Source organism: Doryrhamphus excisus, chromosome 2 (genome assembly GCF_030265055.1).
Source record: "Doryrhamphus excisus isolate RoL2022-K1 chromosome 2, RoL_Dexc_1.0, whole genome shotgun sequence".
NCBI lineage: Eukaryota > Metazoa > Chordata > Actinopteri > Syngnathiformes > Syngnathidae > Doryrhamphus > Doryrhamphus excisus.
This window is the reverse complement of record NC_080467.1, coordinates 10,307,894-10,327,496: the sequence shown is the minus strand read 5'-3', so window position 1 is coordinate 10,327,496 and position 19,603 is coordinate 10,307,894. Positions and strand designations below refer to the sequence as shown.

The 19,603-nt window shown below is 46.3% G+C and overlaps 1 protein-coding gene and 1 long non-coding RNA gene across 5 annotated transcripts in view; one reads left to right on the top strand and one right to left on the bottom strand.

Moving 5' to 3' along the window:
• col5a1 (procollagen, type V, alpha 1) overlaps positions 1 to 14,266 on the top strand; it is a 48,241-nt gene extending 33,975 nt beyond the window's left edge. Inside the window, exons 30-66 of one of the 4 annotated variants that reach the window (XM_058065173.1) lie at positions 199 to 306; positions 636 to 689; positions 830 to 883; positions 1,061 to 1,105; positions 1,265 to 1,318; positions 1,396 to 1,440; positions 1,517 to 1,570; positions 1,638 to 1,691; positions 1,773 to 1,826; positions 2,099 to 2,206; positions 2,708 to 2,797; positions 3,151 to 3,204; positions 3,354 to 3,461; positions 3,528 to 3,635; positions 4,040 to 4,093; positions 4,169 to 4,222; positions 4,307 to 4,414; positions 4,489 to 4,542; positions 4,624 to 4,731; positions 6,216 to 6,269; positions 6,462 to 6,569; positions 6,647 to 6,700; positions 6,781 to 6,834; positions 6,914 to 6,967; positions 7,042 to 7,095; positions 7,250 to 7,357; positions 7,441 to 7,494; positions 7,571 to 7,624; positions 7,761 to 7,868; positions 7,952 to 8,005; positions 8,084 to 8,119; positions 8,199 to 8,252; positions 8,326 to 8,593; positions 8,667 to 8,779; positions 9,867 to 9,935; positions 12,257 to 12,490; positions 12,567 to 14,266. In XM_058065173.1, the coding sequence (XP_057921156.1) occupies positions 199 to 306; positions 636 to 689; positions 830 to 883; positions 1,061 to 1,105; positions 1,265 to 1,318; positions 1,396 to 1,440; positions 1,517 to 1,570; positions 1,638 to 1,691; positions 1,773 to 1,826; positions 2,099 to 2,206; positions 2,708 to 2,797; positions 3,151 to 3,204; positions 3,354 to 3,461; positions 3,528 to 3,635; positions 4,040 to 4,093; positions 4,169 to 4,222; positions 4,307 to 4,414; positions 4,489 to 4,542; positions 4,624 to 4,731; positions 6,216 to 6,269; positions 6,462 to 6,569; positions 6,647 to 6,700; positions 6,781 to 6,834; positions 6,914 to 6,967; positions 7,042 to 7,095; positions 7,250 to 7,357; positions 7,441 to 7,494; positions 7,571 to 7,624; positions 7,761 to 7,868; positions 7,952 to 8,005; positions 8,084 to 8,119; positions 8,199 to 8,252; positions 8,326 to 8,593; positions 8,667 to 8,779; positions 9,867 to 9,935; positions 12,257 to 12,490; positions 12,567 to 12,713 (3,045 nt within the window). In that variant the 3' untranslated portion in view covers positions 12,714 to 14,266. Of the gene's footprint in view, positions 1 to 198; positions 307 to 635; positions 690 to 829; positions 884 to 1,060; positions 1,106 to 1,264; positions 1,319 to 1,395; positions 1,441 to 1,516; positions 1,571 to 1,637; positions 1,692 to 1,772; positions 1,827 to 2,098; positions 2,207 to 2,707; positions 2,798 to 3,150; positions 3,205 to 3,353; positions 3,462 to 3,527; positions 3,636 to 4,039; positions 4,094 to 4,168; positions 4,223 to 4,306; positions 4,415 to 4,488; positions 4,543 to 4,623; positions 4,732 to 6,215; positions 6,270 to 6,461; positions 6,570 to 6,646; positions 6,701 to 6,780; positions 6,835 to 6,913; positions 6,968 to 7,041; positions 7,096 to 7,249; positions 7,358 to 7,440; positions 7,495 to 7,570; positions 7,625 to 7,760; positions 7,869 to 7,951; positions 8,006 to 8,083; positions 8,120 to 8,198; positions 8,253 to 8,325; positions 8,594 to 8,666; positions 8,780 to 9,739; positions 9,936 to 12,256; positions 12,491 to 12,566 lie in introns of those variants that run through there. The other 3 variants (XM_058065172.1, XM_058065174.1, XM_058065175.1) reach the window with 3 other exon arrangements.
• On the bottom strand, positions 7,489 to 14,745 carry LOC131120085 (uncharacterized). The gene is made up of 3 exons (XR_009126654.1): positions 14,656 to 14,745; positions 11,288 to 11,387; positions 7,489 to 10,401 (listed from the first exon to the last, which is right to left on the bottom strand). It is a non-coding gene; the product is annotated as an uncharacterized LOC131120085 (long non-coding RNA).
• Between the last annotated feature and the right edge of the window lie 4,858 nt (positions 14,746 to 19,603).

The window sequence follows — 19,603 nt, the reverse complement described above, 5'->3', positions numbered from 1 at the left end:
CCAGAAAACGACACATTCTGAAGCTTCTAAAGTGTGTTTGCCTGCTATGTTTAGCTTTACGTGACTACACAATCCCTGAAGAGAGGCTTGTGTGCTGTGAGTCAGCCCGGCACAACACAACAACACAACACAACTAAAGGGATGTAACACGTTACGTTCCCTCTTTGTTTACGTGCCCGCTCTCTTGGTTTTCTCTAGGGTGAGCTTGGACCAGCGGGACCCAGAGGAGAAGACGGCCCCGAGGGCCCTAAGGGTCGAGGCGGCCTCCCTGGTGATTCCGGTCCCCTCGGCTCACCTGGTGAAAAGGTAAATTCCCTGAACTTGGTCTGTTGTATTTTCCTTAGAAAAAGTCCACTGAATCCTCCAGGCATCACCGTGCCATCATCAGTCATGTTTGCTTCAGCTCAATAAGGCTTAACGAGGTTGCACGCTACACTCTGTCATTGTGTTCCCTTCCGCATTTATCACCGCTGCTCCTCTGGAAGCAGCCGAGAGCAAACGGAAAATTCTAAGCGTTGTTTGTTCGACAGAACACTGGCTAAGACGTCAATGCAAACTATTTGTACAACACCGGTTCTTTTATGAGTCTTTTAGGCATTGTCTTGACTTTGGATTGTTGTCAATGTGTCTCACAGGGTAAACTGGGAGTGCCCGGCTTGCCAGGATACCCAGGAAGACAAGGACCAAAGGTAAATTGTGCCCCGACGTCAATGGTATTTCTTCAATAAAAGCAATTAGCACTTGGGACAATGTCCTTCCTCTTAAAGTGAATGTTTATTTACAAGTTAAAGTGACAGAAAATAAAGATGGTTGTTGTTTTCGCACACAGGGATCTCAGGGTTTCCAAGGCTTCCCAGGTGCCAACGGAGAGAAAGGAACTCGGGTAAAGTAAAGTGTTCATTCATGTCAATGTTTTGCCAGGAGAAACAAGGGAGGAAAACTTAACAGGAGAAAACTCAATTATGACGTTCCAACTTGGGATCAGCGGATTATCTTGCAAGTGTCCCCTAATGAAGTGTCCCCGTGTCCCTCTTGGCTGATGTCCGTTCTGTATCCACAGGGAACCGCAGGAAAGCCGGGTCCACGTGGGCAGCGAGGACCGACGGTAAGTCTTAGTCAGCGGAGTCGTGATGCTACACAGATGGCCGGCTTGGCACCTGAGTGCCAACACAACCTGAAAAGCTCTGCCATTTCCAAATGGAAGTCCAAATGGACACTCGCGTGGAGGAATTATTTCTAACGGCTTAACATTCTCTGTCCCCAGGGTCCTCGTGGTGAGAGAGGACCAAGAGGACCAACTGGCAAAGCTGGACCTAAAGTGTGTAAACTGTTGATCTTAAAAGTCCCCATGCTTGCATGGACGCTTTTGTTCACGTTTCCTTTTGGACCCTGCAGGGTAACTCCGGAACAGACGGCCCACCAGGACCTCCCGGTGAGAGGGTAGGTGACCCTTGACCTTCCTCACTCATCATTGTGACTTTTAATCAAAGGTTAATCAAGGTTTTTTGTGTCTCAGGGTCTGCCAGGACCTCAGGGACCGACAGGATTCCCAGGACCAAAGGGACCACCCGTGAGTCCAAACGTCCACTTTAAGATTCTGCTCTGTCAGTCCACCTACAGTTTGTATTGTCTCTTAGGGGCCTGCAGGGAAAGACGGACTTCCTGGACATCCTGGACAGAGAGGAGAGACTGTGAGTGAGAGAAATAAAGAAGTCCTGACTCCTGTCAGTCACTCAGAGACGTAACAACTCTTCATCTTCTCTAACACTCAGGGATTCCAAGGCAAGACCGGCCCTCCTGGTCCTCCTGGTGTGGTCGGACCTCAGGTGAGCAGCTTCCTTGATTACCATGCCAAAAAAAAAGGATTTGTATTGTGACATTACAAGTTCCACTGTCCTGTACTTCTTCACACACCAAGACCAGTACTCACCATGCATGGCTTCGCTAATGGGAACAGTCATAATAACAAAGTGTCCTAAAGACTAGTGGTCCTCCCACACAACAAATGTTTCCCTCTCTTGTAATAAAAATGTATTTTTTACCTCTTTCCTAATGTTTCAACATACCTTACGTAATTATGCTCTTTGTGATTCCACAGGGACCAACGGGTGAGACCGGGCCGATGGGAGATCGTGGCCACCCCGGACCTCCGGGCCCACCCGGTGAGCAGGGTCTTCCTGGAGCTGCAGGGAAGGAAGGAGCCAAAGTGAGTCCTGATTTCCACACAAGGTCCAAATTAGGATTTGGATCTGTCCATTTGAAACATCCCACGTGTGCACAAATGCACATTCACAACTTCCTAGTTATTACAAGTGCCTATGGTTTATTATTAGTCTTATTAGTAGTATTATTAGAGAATATTGAAAGAAAGAATAAGCTACATGTAGTAATGTGGTCACTGGGCATCAGCAATGTTATGAAACATGACGTTAGATGACATTAGCTTGGAGACTAGCTACTGAGTCAGCAGAGCCCAGCCGACATGCCATGGCTGAGATTGAATGGAAAAAAGGTACTCCTCTCATTCCATGTGGAAGTGGTAATTTTTTGGCTTCTTTAGAGTATGTACATTGCAGGGACTAATTAGTTAGCTCACTAGCTAGCCTGCTTTGATGTAAACTAAGACTAACAGGCGCCAGATTTGGAGGATTTTTTTTGCAAAGAAGAGCTCACTAACATTTTGGACTGTGACACTTGTCAACCACAGGGTGACCCAGGCCCTGCCGGCCCCGCTGGTAAAGATGGCCCACCTGGACCCAGAGGTTTCACCGGAGAGAGGGGCCTTCCCGGACCTGTGGTGAGCGCCGCCTTTAGATCTGGTCTCAAATCTACAGCTTTGCATAAGACTTGTGGGCAAACCATGACTGCTAGACTGCGGTGGAGTTCACGGGCGTGCAACCTTGTGTGGGCTTCACCAGGAGAACAGTGTGCTCCAGGCTTGTTTGTTCATAATTTTTTCAATAAATTCTCTACTCCACTGCAACTTGACAAATAGTTATGTAATCCGCTCTTACTTTTGCAGCACAGTGCTAAAGGTCTGAAAGAACTGTGTGCTGTCAAACTGTTCCTGTTTGGGAAAATAAATCCACCGTACGGAAGGATGTGAAGTGTTTTGTCTTCTGAAAAGCATCTCTTGACTGTGTCCTGCAGGGGGCTCACGGTCTGAAAGGCAACGAGGGTCCACACGGTCCACCTGGCCCTGCTGTGAGTACTACTGTTCATATTCACTGTGGATTTTGGGGCATGGTTCCTTTAGAAGAAGTCTCACACGCTTCCAGGCTCTTACGTAATACAGCATAAAGATACGCAGCTTGGCATCGTTCACACGTCAACTTACACCGTCGCTCTTGCAGGGTTCTCCTGGTGAGCGGGGTCCTGCTGGCCCAGCTGGACCCACAGGTCTGCCTGGACGCCCCGGCCCACAGGGACCTCCAGGCCCTGCTGGAGAGAAAGGCGGACCGGTAAGAAAGTTTTTAAACAACACAGAGGAAGGAGACAACCGTATCCTGATTGGATATCACATTTAGGGAGAGAAAGGACCTCAAGGCCCAGCTGGAAGAGACGGTATTCAGGGGCCGGTGGGTCTACCTGGACCTGGGGGACCACCTGGACCACCTGGAGAGGATGGAGATAAGGTGGGTTCTTGATTCCTGGAATATTTGGCAGGCGTGGATCTTCGTGCATGTAGCATCCCCTCTAAAAACCTTTGCAGAGGAGCTCAGCCTTGTGTTACACACTCAGAGGATGATCTCTGATGCTTTGCGGAGCGCTGTGATCCCCAACGAGCCATGGCGGACACAACAGACAATACAGAGCGTGTTTGCCTGGGAGATAAAAAAAGGGACCTCACAGGCTTACACACGTTCTCATTAGAGGCAGACAAGGCGAGCGGCATCGACAAACTTAAAGCCGAAAGTAAACGCCTTAAGCTCTGTTTGTGTGGGCTTTGTCCTGTTCTTCAATCCTGACCCACAAAGTCTGACACATGACTTTTCCATTTCTGAGTATTCTCGTTGAATGTCTCGTCTCTGTTCATCAGGGAGAACTTGGGGAACCCGGCCAGAAAGGCAGCAAAGGTGACAAAGGAGAACATGTAAGTCCACATCCTCAGTTTCACAATGTTTGTAAGCATTTTAGATCAGTTATCATTCATCCATGTGATCTACAGGGTCCCCCAGGCCCCACCGGACCTCAAGGACCAGTCGGAGCACCTGGTCCTGCCGTGAGTGTCTATTGTTGTGTTTTGGGTTAAATTGGCAACACGCTTTCTCCTGATGGAGATCTGTTTACCTGTGTGGGCGTACAGGGAGCAGATGGTGAGCCTGGTCCCCGAGGTCAGCAAGGTCTGTTTGGCCAGAAGGGAGATGAAGGATCAAGAGGTTTCCCGGGACCCCCGGGTCCAGTTGGCCTGCAGGTTGGGAACTGCTGTGGAGATACACTTAAAGGTCTTTCCATCAGTATTCCTGAAACCCTTTGTGAATTCGACAGGGCTTGCCTGGTCCTCCTGGTGAAAAAGGAGAAACCGGTGACGTCGGTCAGATGGTAAGAGCTGATGACAGGTTTATGGGCCACAATATGAATTAATGAGACATTATTACATGTGTAACATCTCTCACTCTAAAGGGCCCACCTGGTCCTCCTGGTCCCAGAGGCCCCTCAGGACCCCCTGGTGCCGACGGCCCACAGGGACCTCCAGGTGGTATTGGCAACCCCGGTGCTGTTGGCGAAAAAGTAAGCATTTCTACTTCGTTTTCTCAAGCATGATCCCTTCCGAGTACTTTTGCACGTTTCAGAGAGCCGTCTCCCCTCCAGGGGCGGGGTGGATGGGGGCGGTGGGGGGTAAATCTGGCTTCAAGACAGTTTGTGGCTTTTAAAGCGTCCCATTGCGATGGGCAGTCCTGGAGGCTCGCTCCATTTGAGCAGTGATAGATTGTGGCAAAGTACGATTTCACTTCCCTCCGTCCCAGATGGGCAAACAAATAAGTTGTTTTCCGCACACATTTGCTGAGTTTATTTGATTTAATGTTGCAGTCAGCTGGAAGATAAAATACAAGACGCCATGCAGGCAGCAGATGAAGTGTGCAAACACTCCATGCCGTGGTATCAAACCAGCAGCATATTGCATGGCAGCAGTAGGCTTGTTTATGTTAGGTTTCCATGACAATAACCTATGAAAAATGAGAATATGGCGTTTTAGGGCAGTGATTTTCAACAACTGTGCCGAGGCACACAATATTGATATTCAATATCACTTTTTTAATTAACATGTATTAATAATTTTCTGCAAATATTATGTCATTGTCGCGTGTCATTGGTGTAAAGACTGGCAGAGCAATGCAATATTCGTCCGTTTGGCAACACGTAGCTGATTGCCTCGTTCCTCTAATAGACTTAGTGATGCACGTGAGAGGTAGTGGTGACATTTTGTAACATTGTTGTTTAAATTTGTATGCGGATCAAAAGTATCTGCTGTGGCGAGTCCATAATCAGGAAAAAGCTGAAAGAAGCAAATAATGTTGGTTATTGGTGTGCCGCAAAATTTTTCCAACGTAAAAAATGTGCCGTGGCTCAAAAAAGGTTGAAAAACACTGTTTTTCTACTGCCATTGTTCAATTCGGGTATGCGAGGTTGCAGTTCTCCGTCCACGCCACAACTGTTGTAGTCATTTTTTTTTTAAAGAATTACCTTGAAGCTGGAATTCCGCTGAAAATGGAAGCCGGCAAACGACTGAGCTCAGTCCTTCCCCTCCGTGAACACATCAGCCTAATCATAACCGTGATGATGAGGAGCTGTCAGTCATGCTGGCAGTTTCGCTACCGTCAGCAGAAGAGAGCCAGTCAGGCCGCGGATGAGACAGGATGTGAACAACGTCCTGTTTTTAGTATCTCTTCATAAAAGAGCGCTTTGGTGCGTTGGCTGGCAAGCCGCACCACCCAGGCTGGCATAGATGATGTGACAGTGAATGATGATAGCAGCAGACACGTCGGTGAGTCAAACAGATTCAGGAATGAAGAGGGGAGGATGTGCAGTTTGGAGGAGGGCGGATAGCGCCTATGCCCCCCCCCCTGGGCTTCGGGCCTCCTCTTGACAGACTGAAATCTCTCATGACAGTTTCTTCTTTTAGGTCTGTAAAAATGATTTGTTTTAATGTCACTCTCGACAAAACCCCCATGATTTGGATCTCCTCTCGAAAATCATTCCCCGTCTTTCTTCAGGGAGATGCTGGTGAGACTGGAGAACCAGGCCTTCAAGGAGACGTCGGTCCGCCGGTGAGTTTACTTGTTTCTTGAAATACTGTCCAGAGTGTGCACGTGTATGTCGGTAAAACCTCAACCCTGGGCTTTAAAAGCCCAACGGTCAGTGTCGTCGAGTCCCATTCTGAAGCCCCCCCGAGTTCGAGCCCAGTGCGGGTTGGCAGAAACAGGCGGGTTACTATGTTGATGAATCATGCCTGATTCCAGGGTCCAAGAGGAGAACGAGGAGAGAAGGGAGAGGCTGGTCCAGCTGGTACTGCTGGGCCTCCTGGTCCTAAGGGTCCCCCTGGAGATGATGGTCCCAAAGGAAGCCCAGTGAGTTAACCTCCACACTCAAGTGAGTCCCATGTCTCATCTGACAGCTTTAAAAAGGTAACCGTGTTGACTTTCAGGGTCCGAGCGGTTTCCCTGGTGATCCTGGTCCCCCTGGAGAACCCGGCCCAGCTGTAAGTATGTTGTTGTAAACCAAGTCTTTACTGATTTTGGACGCATGACTAACATTTGGTTCGGTTCTGTCCTTGTTTAGGGCTTAGACGGCCCACCTGGTGATAAGGGAGATGATGGAGAAGCCGGCCAGGCAGTAAGTGCATTGTCATCTCCAAAAGTCTATTTAGAGTACTGGTTTCTCCCATGTTGACTCTGTAAAACATTGCATCTAGGGTTCCCCTGGACCTACTGGAGAGTCCGGTCCCTCTGGACCACCAGGAAAGAGAGTGAGTACCTTTGTGTGCTCTTGATCAATTCTTGTTCAAGTTGTATTCCATAACATAAATATTTTCCTGAATAGGGACCGCCTGGAGTGACAGGACCTGAGGGTAGACAAGGAGAGAAGGGGGCCAAGGTAAGACCAAGTAAAAGTGGATAATCACCTTAAAAGTATACAGTAGGTTTAATATGTACGACATGCGTATTATACTTTAAACATACTACTCAATGCAGTGATTAGCCAAAGTGGAAGTAAATTAATTTACTTGTTTTTTGTATACGTCCAAAAGGGAGAGCCAGGCTTAGAAGGTCCACAGGGAAAAACTGGTCCCGTTGGACCTCAAGGATCACCTGGCAAACCTGGTTCTGAAGGTCTTAGAGGAATCCCTGGTCCAGTTGTAAGTAATACAGTCAAAAAACTCAACTTAATTTATCGAAATGTATTTATTTTGAGAGCTAAAAAAATGTTCTCTGCATGCAGGGCGAGCAAGGTCTACCTGGTTCTCCTGGCCCTGATGGACCTCCTGGCCCGATGGTGAGTTCAACTGTGAACCGATGATAGAAATGAAGCGACAGTGACTGACCCCGGTCCTCCAATCCTCCAACCACAGGGTCCCCCTGGCTTACCTGGTTTGAAAGGAGACTCTGGCATCAAAGGAGAGAAGGTGAGCCAAAAAGGAGAACTGTAAAAAAAGACTGATGGACTCGTTTCTTCCAAGATCAGCTGAGTCCTTTGCCTGCTATCACCCTTGAGGGCCCGGACTGCCACTTAGATCTATGATGGTGTTCTGTCCTTAACAGGGTCATCCTGGTCTTATTGGTCTTATCGGGCCTCCAGGCGAGCAGGGAGAAAAGGGTGACAGAGGTCTTCCCGGTCCACCAGGAACGTCCGGTCCCAAAGGAGACAACGTGAGTGAAAAGTCACACTTATAGGCGTAGAAACGTAGTCACCAGCGTTCGAATCAACCTGGTCGCCACTTTCTTTCCTTTAGGGTATCGCTGGTCCTTCTGGTCCACTTGGTCCACTTGGTCCTCCTGGATTACCCGTAAGACTGTAGACATTATGCAGTATTAGGTCTTGTTCCGTCAAAAGATGGTTGGCATAATCATATTTGTGTCTTCAGGGTCCTCCTGGTCCGAAAGGTGCTAAAGGGTCAGCGGTAGGTTGCTACACGTTTCAAAATCAGTCAAAACTCATTAGAATCCTTCACAACCAAATCTTGAATTTGGTCTTTTTAGGGCCAAACTGGACCAAAGGGAGAGAGTGGTACACCCGGACCTCCTGGACCTCCTGTAATTTATATCAGCGTATTGCTTACTACAGATTGGTATACGTGAAACTAATCAATCCCCGTCTCCGTCATAGGGCCCCCCTGGCGACGTCATCCACCCTCTTCCCATCCAGGCTCCCAGCAAGGGCAGGACACGCAGGAATATCGATGCCAGCCAGATGATGGACGACGAGGCGGTGGACGCCAACTACAAGGACTACGACGATGGCATGGAGGAGATCTTTGGCTCGCTCAACTCCCTCAAGTTGGAGATCGAGCAGATGAAGCACCCTCTGGGCACGCAGGGCAACCCCGCCCGCACCTGCAAAGACCTTCAGCTGTGCCACCCGGACTTCCCCGATGGTTGGTATCTCCCACGTTACGATGACACGTATGTCAAATCTAAGTCAGTCACACCTCTTTGGACCCATGGTAGGCGAGTACTGGATCGACCCCAACCAGGGATGCTCCCGGGACTCCTTCAAAGTCTACTGTAACTTCACAGCCGGCGGCGAGAGCTGCATCTTCCCCGACAAGAAGTCTGAAGGGGTGAGTGGCGTGAATCAACCCCCCCCCCCATTATTTTTAGCCTCTTGCTTCATCGAGGTGGGAAACATCTTTAGATCTTTAAATAATGGCTTCTTCCAACAGTAAATGCCCATGTGACTCCCCACGAGCGCCAAGTCATTATGCTAAACAGTCTCATGCAGGGAGAAGCCCCGCCCTCAATCTCCAGTTTCATCTCCACACAGACCGGCATTGAAGCAGGCACAATTTCGATTGTTTTTGGTTTGTTATGTAAAGATGAGATTGGCCGCATTATGTGTTTCTCTTCGCTGTGTTGGAGGTTGCATGGCGGCCATTTTAATGAGCGTCCGTTAGGTTAACTCAGGCATAATGAAGCCCTCTTTTTCAAAGCAGACCGCTCTCATATGCGCCAGAGGTGGAAAGGAATCGTTAGTGGAGCGCTTTATGTAATGGAACAAACCACAAAGTCGTCATGTGCTCCACTTGGATGAAGAAGTCGTCGTCTGCCCCCATCAGTCATTTGGTCGTTAAGCCAATGACGACAGTTGTTGATGGAGCCCTGCTATCTAACCAAAGATGCATTCATCACTGTCAAAGCGCCGAGGTCTGCTGGTCTTTATAAATAGCTGGACAGGAAGCGGCGGAGCTCAACGCTCCCAGCAGGCCGTCACGTCTTCATTAATCTCCTGAATTTTACAGCAGCAATTAGCTGCCAGCTGCAGTTTGTTTTCGGCAAAATGGCACAGCGGTTTGCTCCGCTCCATTCCGGTAGTCTTGTCCGTGTCTCTACGCAAAGGTTGGGCGCCGTTTGAATTCTAAATGTTGTGATTTCCTGTTCATTGTTTGGATTCCGGTTCCTAAGGTGTTAGTCCTGGTTCCCATCGACCGACATCCGTGCCAGAAGGGTGAAATAATCAGCTTTCCCTCCCGTTTAACACTAATGGTTTTTCCCTCCTCCTCTCTGTCGATCCGTGCCCCCAGGCTAGACTCACCTCCTGGTTAAAGGAGAACCCCGGCTCCTGGTTCAGTGAATTCAAACGTGGTAAACTGGTAAGCCGGCCTTTCCAAGTCCCTTTCCCTTCCCTGAATGCCTCTTATATTTTTACAGAGCAAAATGGCAAAATGGCCCAAAGACTCGCCAGGCACATGGTATAGTCACTACAAGAGAGGTTCCCTGGTAAGTGGCCCCCCCCTTGCCTGCCTGCGGCCCCCGAAATCCGGCTAAGGCTGGGATTGTGTAGGGGCCCCGAGGCTCTGCATGGTTTTGCTACCGCACCTATGAGTATGTATACACGGGCACAGCGCTTGGCCTTATGGGTGCTGCATGATCCGGCATGACACGCATGCTCCTTCAGTCCAACAGTACCGGGGCAGGGGGCTCTCCAGCGGGCAGCCGCCCCCTCTACTCATCGACAATGGCTGTATGTCTCGACCTCGCTGACTCAGGGCGGACCACATCCAATATTAGCACCTTTGCTAAAAGAATTCATTCTGTAAAGCAAGTATTTGTAAAGTACTGGTCTCGGTCTTGGTGTAGTCACTCCGAGTATAGCGGGTCAGACACGCAGTCATCATTCAGGCAGGGGCTTCTGGGAAGTCAGTCACTGATGATTGGAGGATGTGATGACGAAGAGGTAATGTTCCTGCGGTGATGGTGGGTTGGGGGAGGGGGTTGGGGGTAAGGCAGAAGAAGGGAATGGAAAAGAAGCATGATGACCCACTCTTGGAGCCGCAGGGTCGACACCCCTCCCTCTGAATCATTTGGTACATTTACAATAAAAGATCATCCAATGTGAGCGTCAGCACTGTGGCTCGGGAGATGCATGGTGTGTGTGTGTGTGTGTGTGTGTGTGAGTGAATGTGCATGAAAAAGAAGAAGAAGAGGCGGAATGCTTGGCTGCAGTTCTGCATGCGCCCAGGTAGTCCTGTTGGTACGAAAGAAAGACGAAGCCACAATGTGGACCATAACGGATCCGTCATGGTTGGTATGACAAATATCATCATCCCATCTCATCTTAATGGGAATGGCTACGATGTGTGCAGCACAAACGCTAATCATGATAGCTTCATTAAGATCACATTAGCATAAATTAGCGCCTGATTGGAGACAATATTTGACGCCTTTTCGCGAGATTAGCTCACTCGCTTCTGTCATAATAAACACAATTGCTGCAGTTTCCTGTCAGATTCTCAATGCTTAACCTTGCAAGTTTTCATCAAGGAGCATCATAATGGAAAAAGGCCGCTGATTTACATGTAAGACTGTTGTCATGGAAACCGCAGACTACAAGGTCTGTGAAAAGATGACAGCTTAATGGTGTAAGATCAACTTAAAGAGCCCGTTGTTATTTTGATGTTTAGAATGTTGCAAGGCAGTGGGTCTCAACTGCTTTGGATGCGGGACCCACCGTCACGCCTTCAAGGACAAATTGCGGACATTTTGCAACATAATCTTCTCAAATATCTAATTTAGGCGATAACTAACAAAACAATGTTAAATGCAAAAAAACTTGCATAGAGGGTACTCACTTTTGAAGGTGTTCATCCCGCCCTCTTCTTGCTACGAGCATATAAGCTGCCCCCCATGCAGCAAACACACGCGCTGGAACACTTTGTCATTTTGAAGCAGCTGTAAAAAAAATAAAAAATAAAAAAAAACTTAATGAAAAGACAGTAACGTGGAGTTTGATCTTGAGATTTGGCAAAGGATTTATGGCTGATTCTTATTCTTTATGGCCGCCCCCCAATTCAGTCACATTTCTTGTTTCGGTTGCACTGGTTTAGCGTTCACAACACATAGCAAGCAAATAGCACAGACATGAGGTGTGTTCATTGACATTGGGTCATTAAAACATTTCTTTTTGACTAAGTCCCCATGGCTGGACGGCGGGCGAGTGTTTAGCACACAGGCCTCACAGCGAGGAGACAGGACTTCTATTTCCACCCTCGGTGTTTTCCACCCTGCATGTTTTCTCCGGGTACTCCGGCCCACATTCCAAAAACATGCTAGTTTAATTGCTGACTCCAAATTGTCCATAGGTATGAATGTGAGTGGGAATGGTTGTAGAAGACAGCTGGGATAGGCTCCAGCAACCCCCCACGCGACCCTCGTGAGGATAAGCGTTTCAAAATTAATGACCCTGTGACTCACTGAAAACTAATACTTAACGACCCACCAGTTGCTAACGCACACTGGGCGTCATGGGAACGAATGAGGGTTGCCATCTCTGCAATCTGGAGATTCAAATGATAAATCAAATAAATCCATGACAAAGCATTTTTGTACTCCCAAGATCGCTAGAAACCGGTCCAGTAGGTAACAACATATTCTACTTGCCAGTGATTGGCTGATTTTGAGTGGTTTGGATGGTGAGGAAGTGTTTTTTTAACTGGTATCAACACGCTAGTTGTGTCCATATCTTCTGGAGTCGGGTACCTCTCATGTCTGTTAGCCTTCTCCCTCCGCCGTCCTTTGACCGGCCAACGCTTCCCTTCCAGCTCTCCTACGTGGACGCCGAGGGAAACCCCATCGGCGTGGTCCAGATGACATTCCTGCGGCTGTTGAGCGCCGCCGCCCGCCAGAACATGACGTACAGTTGCCACCAGTCCGTGGCCTGGCACGACCAGGAGCAGGACAACTACGACAAAGCCATCCACTTCCTGGGCTCCAACGACGAGGAGATGTCCTACGACAACAACCCTTACATCCGCGCCGTGGTGGACGGCTGCGCGGTAAGAATCCGTCGCCGTCCTTCGGTAAAGCGTCTTCGCTTCTCCATGTAATTGTCGGCGTTTTGTCTTTGAACAGCTGAAAAAGGGCTACGACCGGACAGTACTTGAGATCAACACTCCAAAGGTGGAGCAGGTCCCCTTCGTGGACATCATGTTCAACGACTTTGGCGGCCCCTCGCAGAAGTTCGGCTTCGAAGTAGGCCCCGTCTGTTTCATCGGCTAGAGACTGACCAAAATGGAGGGAAATTAAGAAACGACACTTATTTTTGTTCTCTCAGAAAAAGAAAATAGGACATTTCTATTTGTACAAAAAAAAAAACAACAACTTTGTTTGATTTCCGTAATGAGCAAAATTCAGTAGGATGAGAGGAAATAACCTTGAAACCTCAGCGTGACTTCTCCATCACATGCAAGTTTGGAAACTGGATGTCACACGCCACCTTTGACCTGTGCCATCACCATTGTAATCTCTCGCCACGGACTCCATTTTGGGCTCTTCTTTTTTCTGTCGCGCTCACCCCCCGCCCCCTCCCTCTCCGCTGGCCACTTTTGTCCGCTTTTACCGTAGTTTCTGTTGGGAGCTTTGTTTGTGCATAATTGTCTCTTTTATATATAAATATATAAATATCTATAAATAATTTTTATGTTTGTAAGTACATTCTGTATATTGTTTCGGATAGTTTTTATTGCTTTCTGGCTTCAAAACATGCATGTGACTCCATTGACTGGGAAGCGGGAGGCGGTGGATGACATCACAATGTGGCTAAAACTCACCAAAAAAAACCAAAACTAAAACAATTGGGAACTCCTTTTTTTTGCTGCGGTGTTGTACCTCTAAGAGCAGAATGTAAATAAACAAGGAAAGGGAAAAAAAAGCTGGGACATGTTGATTTGCATATCAAAAGGAACCAGTTGACGACGTTTGTCAAAACCCAAAGAAATCAGAACAAGGAAAGCTTTGGTGCTATTTTTCTCGTCTGTGGTGCTACGGTTTCCGTCTTCCTCGTGTGTGTGTGTGTGTGTGTATGCGACACAGGTGAATCTCTGCTGCAGGCTTGTTTGTTTTGTATTTTGTTTCATTTTGGGGGTGTCTTTGTGTTACATGTTACGGTCCGTTTCCTCCGCGCATCCACTCGCTTGAATAACGGAATGAATGGGAGCGGGAGCACCCCCCCCCCCCCCCCCCCGACGGTTGCTCTCAAGACGCCGTAAAATACCAAAGAGCAGGTTTTTGTGATGCCCTCCTGCCTAAAAAAAAAAAAAAAGACAGCTTTACGTCAAATAATCTGCCATGGTGCTTTTCCCTGCCAAACAGGTCCAAGTGTTCTCGTTTTGTTTTTTTTTTTAATGATGATGCTCTTTGTTGAAACTATGCACTCTCTCTGCTTATGACCACTAGTATCCACCACAGAACTTCTACAGGCTTCACAAATGGGTCTTTTTGTGTTTCCTTTTGTTGAATAAAATAATGGAAAAAAATAAATAAATATGTGACTTGAACCATTTTTCAGATTTATGCTTGTAGATTGGCTTTATTGTTTCCATTTCCAAATTCAAGATACATTTCTTGTACATTTCCACACCTAGCATTGAGGCTGCCATTCCTTTCTTTTCTATCGACCGTCTTGTCAAACCTGTGTACGGACACAAAAAGACTAGCAGATATATTTGTTTCCTTTTTTTCACCCCCCAAATGTCAATAAATTGAAGTTTACTGTGGCCCTCCACTCCTTTGTATGTCATTTGAAGCATTAAAACTTATCTGTATGCATGAAATTGTAAGGTTTGCTCTCTTGTTGTCATGAATGTTTTGTCCCCATTGGGAGTCCAGCAGGGGAGAAAAAAAACAAAGAAAAACTTGTAATTCCACCAAAAGCCAATGTTTCTTTGTAGGATATTTATTGTACTATTTAATAAAAAGATATAATAAATGTTAACATGTCACCATAGTGTAAGAGGATGTGTTGGGAGAGACGGACGCCGCTTTAGGACACTTCCTGTTTGTGTGTGCTGACTTTAGGGCATCGAAACGCAGAGTGAGCGACTGCTTGTGCTGCTTAACATGACATGTCATCATGTTAGCTATTAGCTATTAGCTTCTTTGTCAAAAACGGGCTGATCCAAACTTACAGGCATCAGTAATGTTACACGTGATGTTACATTACCTTCACAAGTTCTCCTCCCATTTAGTGTGGAAATGGTCAAATTTGGCTTCTTACTTTGTCCTCGTCCAGCCCAAGCCCACTCCACCGTGACACCCGTCACACACTCAAAGACTTCTGGAAACAGGAAACATAGATTCACGTTACTGAGCGCAGGCAATCTGCAGCTCTTCTAAGGAAGTCTGGGGTGCAGTCACATCAGTGATAAAAAAAAGAACCAAAAAAAATCTGAAACTGCTTTCATGGCTCCCTTCCAAATGATCTGATGCGGTGGCGTCGTTTAACACGAAAATACGATATTGTAACAACATTCATAGGTCAGAAAAGCGGGAAAAGCATAATAGTTCCTGCTGTTATCCTGTCGCCCGTGCAATGTGGCGTAAAAAAAGAATAATAGCAGTGGAAAGGGGACTATAGGGGTGTTATTTCATGTCTGCAGGGCTCCAATAATAATAAGAAATGTATTTAGAAAGTCATAAACCTCATTGTTGTTATGAGCGATGGTAAACCAAAGAAGAAAATGGTAGGAACTAAAAATGTTAAGCTCACTATACTTCTTTTTACACTTGAGTGTACATGAAATACTGATCTTATGAAGATAACTTGTATCGGAGTAGAATGCATCACCACCTCCTTCCGGTCCGATTAGGCGGGTCAAGCAGGCGATATCAGTGGGGAAATTTGTCCGCCCCCCTCCGCTTTTAAATGCATAATTGCTTTGAGCCGGAGGATGCTCAGCTATCAGAAGGCGGCGTTTGGCGCCAAGTCCCGGCGCCGCTGACCCACTTGCATGTGAATGGGCGAAATAGCACGCTAACACAAGCGCCGCCACGTTTGGGAATTTAATAACCGGCTTTTCCGCTCCGGTGGGCTTCCAGATTGAAGCGGCCGGTGGTTCCGTGTGTCAACACACCGAGGTGATTAAAGATGGTCACCGGGGCGTTACGGCAGACGTCTGCACGCAGTCACTGTGGCGTTTGGACATCATGATCGCTTTCAATATCTGTCCATATGCACGCTTCCACGAGCCTGTTGAATAATTGCAAGGTTTCTTCTTAAGAAGGTTCCACGGAGTATCATGGGAATGAGACAAAAGAGCAAGCAATCCATTTAAAAAGCTTTAAAATGAAAGTGTGGGGGACAACTGTCTGAAATTGGACCAACTTGGTGCTCAACCAGCGGCATGGAACATGTTCTGCCCAACTTTGAAGAGTCCACTGTTCAACTTCCTTTGCGGTCATCAGCCATGGTTGACCCGGAGGCTCCCAGGTCGTCCAAGTGGGGGATTTCTGACTTCCCAGCTTTCTTACAAGTTAAGAATAAAACTTTTGTTGGCGTGTGGAGCATCGCCCGTTTTTTGTTTTGTTGCTGCGGCTTTATTTTTAGGTTCTTATTCCCAGGTTTGAATGTACGCTGCTGCTTCCGCTTCTCTGGAGCTCGTAGAATCGGGTCTCGGAGACATACTCGCTGATCACAGCGATGTCGGAGCACCCGAGGACACGTCCTGTTGGCGGGACATTTAGGTCGGTTTGATCCAGAGACTGTCATCGTTTCAACTAAAAAGGAAATGGAACGTTTCAGTCAACCTGCAAATAGCTGATTTTAACCGGGAGGAATGACATTCATTCATTTCTACTGCTTCTCCTCACAAGGGTCGCAGGGGGGGTTGCTGGTGCCAATCACAGGGAAGGAATGACAATAAAGCAACATGAATTAGCGTCATCATGTTAAAACCACCTCGATCTTTGCTATTGATTTTTAAAAGACATTTTCAATATTGAACAAAGCTAAATGTATTCTCAATCAAAAGTCACTCCACACTCTTTATTGCTCTCTGGTTCTACCATATCTTACTTATTGTGCAGAAATATGGGCTAATAACTATAAAAGCAATCTTCACTCGCTAAATGTACTGCAAAAAAGGTCAGTAAGGATAATTCATAATGCCGCCTACAGAGAATATACTAAGTCCTTATTTCTAAAATTCTAAATCTAAAATTATTATTATTTATTCTAAATTATTTGTACAAATTACTGTTTACGCTGTACATTGTTCATATTTGATGTCATCTATTTATTCTCCAGATTATTATTTATTATTATACGGGAGCCAGGTAACAACATTTCTTTGGCAATATCACTGTTGTGTTATTGTGCAATGACAATAAAGAAAGTCTATCTATCTATCTACAAATACTTCAACTTGCTGATATAGTTCATCTTCAAACAGCTAAAATAATGCATAAGGCTAAAAACAACCAATTAGCTAAAAATGTCATCCAATACTAAGTAAGTAAGTAAGAGTAAGTAATAGTAAGAGAGGAGAAACATGATCTCAGGGAAGAAGTACATTTGAAACACTTCTATGCTAGGACTACGTTATGCTACCCATAGCATTTCAGTATGTGGAATCAAACTATGGAATGGATTGAGTAATGGATGGAGTAAGGAAATCAAACAATGCACAACGATGAGCCAATTCAAGAAACAATACAAGCCGTTGATGTTTGCTAAATACAAGGATGAAGAGTCTTGAACCAGTCATGATGTGCTATATATATATATATATATATATATATATATATATATATATATTGACACTTACTATGGTACACATTATGGCATTGGATGCTCATATCACCTCCTACTTCTGTATGAGGTACATTATTAAAAAACAAAAAAACAAAAAACTCAAACTGTATTATGGAAAGCAGGAAGTGAACAAATGTAACAGTTACTGATTGTAAAAGTACCAGATGGAGGGGTAGGATTTAATAAGCTTTGCTTCTTCCTACTCCTTTTGGACATGTGGAACTGGGAACTGATTATGGGATGCACTCAATTGTAATCTGATGCATGTTCAAATGAAATAAAACCATTACCATTACCATTTCAACGTGTTATCAAAAAAATTACTTCAATAAATGAAGCAGCTGGTAGCAACCGTCTATTTTTAGTATTTAAAAAAACTAGTGTAGCAAGTCAGCTTGTGTTTTTTTCCTGCCGATGTGAACTCCGAGGCATATCGTCGACCTGTTGCAAAGGCGCTGAAGTGGAGATGACAGTGACAAATTACCGAGATGTGCTCTGACATCAGTCGCTAACCTAACACTTTCATCATGGTGTCTAGTTTTTTTTGTTTTTATATGTATATATCTAAAACCTTCGACATTATACCAAAAACACATTGGATTGGAAAACCATCTAATGGAAGTATGCACAGTCACTAGCGTGCTATATCAGTGACTACAAGCGCGACCCTCCCGCTCTGATGATGTACAGCACCTGTCACGCATCAATATCTCCTGCGCTGCGTCTGGCATGTACACCTATCCACGCTAATGCAAGCATACATCACATTTTAGTGGCTTCATTTGCATCGGCTAATAACAGAGCCGGGATTCTATTTTTCTTACTTTGTTACTCCTCAAATGATTTAATGGCGAATAAAAGCCCAGGAGGCTTCGCCCCATCGTCATGAAATATTCAGTCCGGCACAAACAGACATTAAAATGATTTGATCGCCCGTGCGTTTGTGACTCGGGCTGACAGATGTTGACTTGGATTTACGATGAAATTATGCCCAACGGAGAATATCTCCACACGGCGGCTAATGAGCGGACATGTTGGCTAGGCATCACACCGCGTGACATGGCTGTCAAATCCAAAATGATGTGTAGTTTGACCGATGCAATCAAGCTAACAAAAGTTGATAAGCTGACGTATGTGTGACGAAGAAGAAAAACAGTAAAAATATCAGTCATGTTTCACATTATTTGGGTCATTGAATCTCCCAAGATGTGACAATCTGGTGAAAGTTAGCATCTACCGCAAGCATGTATGCTAACAAGCTGTGGTGTAAGTCCAGTTCGGTCTAAATCGGATCTATCACCTAAATGACCGTACTTTCCGGGACTATAGACCATAATGGACTTACGGTGTGTCAGAGATCTTGACATTAGCTTCCCTTTCACTAGTCCACGTCGCTACTTCCTGAAACTGCACTCTAAGCATCATGGGAAATGTAATTTAAAGCCACAGTACTGTTGGTTTCAAAGAATTAAAACAAGGTAGCGGATTTAACAAAAAATAGGGTAATTCCTAAGTCACAAAAATAAAACAAAAAGACCTTCAGACTTCGGACGATTACTATGGAAAATGATGTGATCGGCATATGCTAAATTTTTTCTGCTACAGACAATAACGAGGCAGTAAGACGGCAGTGAACACCACTTTTTTCCTCACACTTTTGCTCTTGGCGGTCGTAATTAAGCCCACACCAAAGAGACAAATTGGTGCAGCCCGTTCCCTCCCGTCCTTATTGATCTACAACATTAATAGCGGCCTTCTGTTTGGGTCTTTATGACCTCGTCTCCCAAGACCATCGCGCTGCTTCAAAGCCGATACTCGTCTCAGCATCGTGAAAACAGAGCGACGGGTGCCACTTGGGGGAAGAGGGTGGGCGGCAGCACAGGACCATATGGCCTCCCTTCTGGCCCTGAAAGAGGCAACCTTCTCATCAAGAGTAGAATTCTTTCCAAACTTCTCCTGCTGAGAGAAGTCCGTGGTTAAACATTCACTTTCGATGCCATGAAGTTCATGGCGTCTGAGGCAAAGATGAGCGACAAGACATTTTTAGTCTCCACTCCGGCGCAGTGCAAACTTTTCTTTCCTTCAAGATCCCAGATGTTTGGAACGCTCCCTTGACAGCAGCTGACGGGAACAAAAGTGATTCGCAACATAGTAATCAAAATTTTCCTGCGCATGTTAATGATCTCCGTGCCGACTTGCTATGCAAAGCATGAAGCTAGCAGACTCGGGTGTTTGTTACCTGCCATCCTGCAGGGAAAGCGTGGCCGCCTCGCGTGGCGCATTTACACATCAAACATCTTCCTCGCCCCTTCCACACCTCCCACATCCCCCCCCCCCCGTGTCACAGACTCACTGCTCT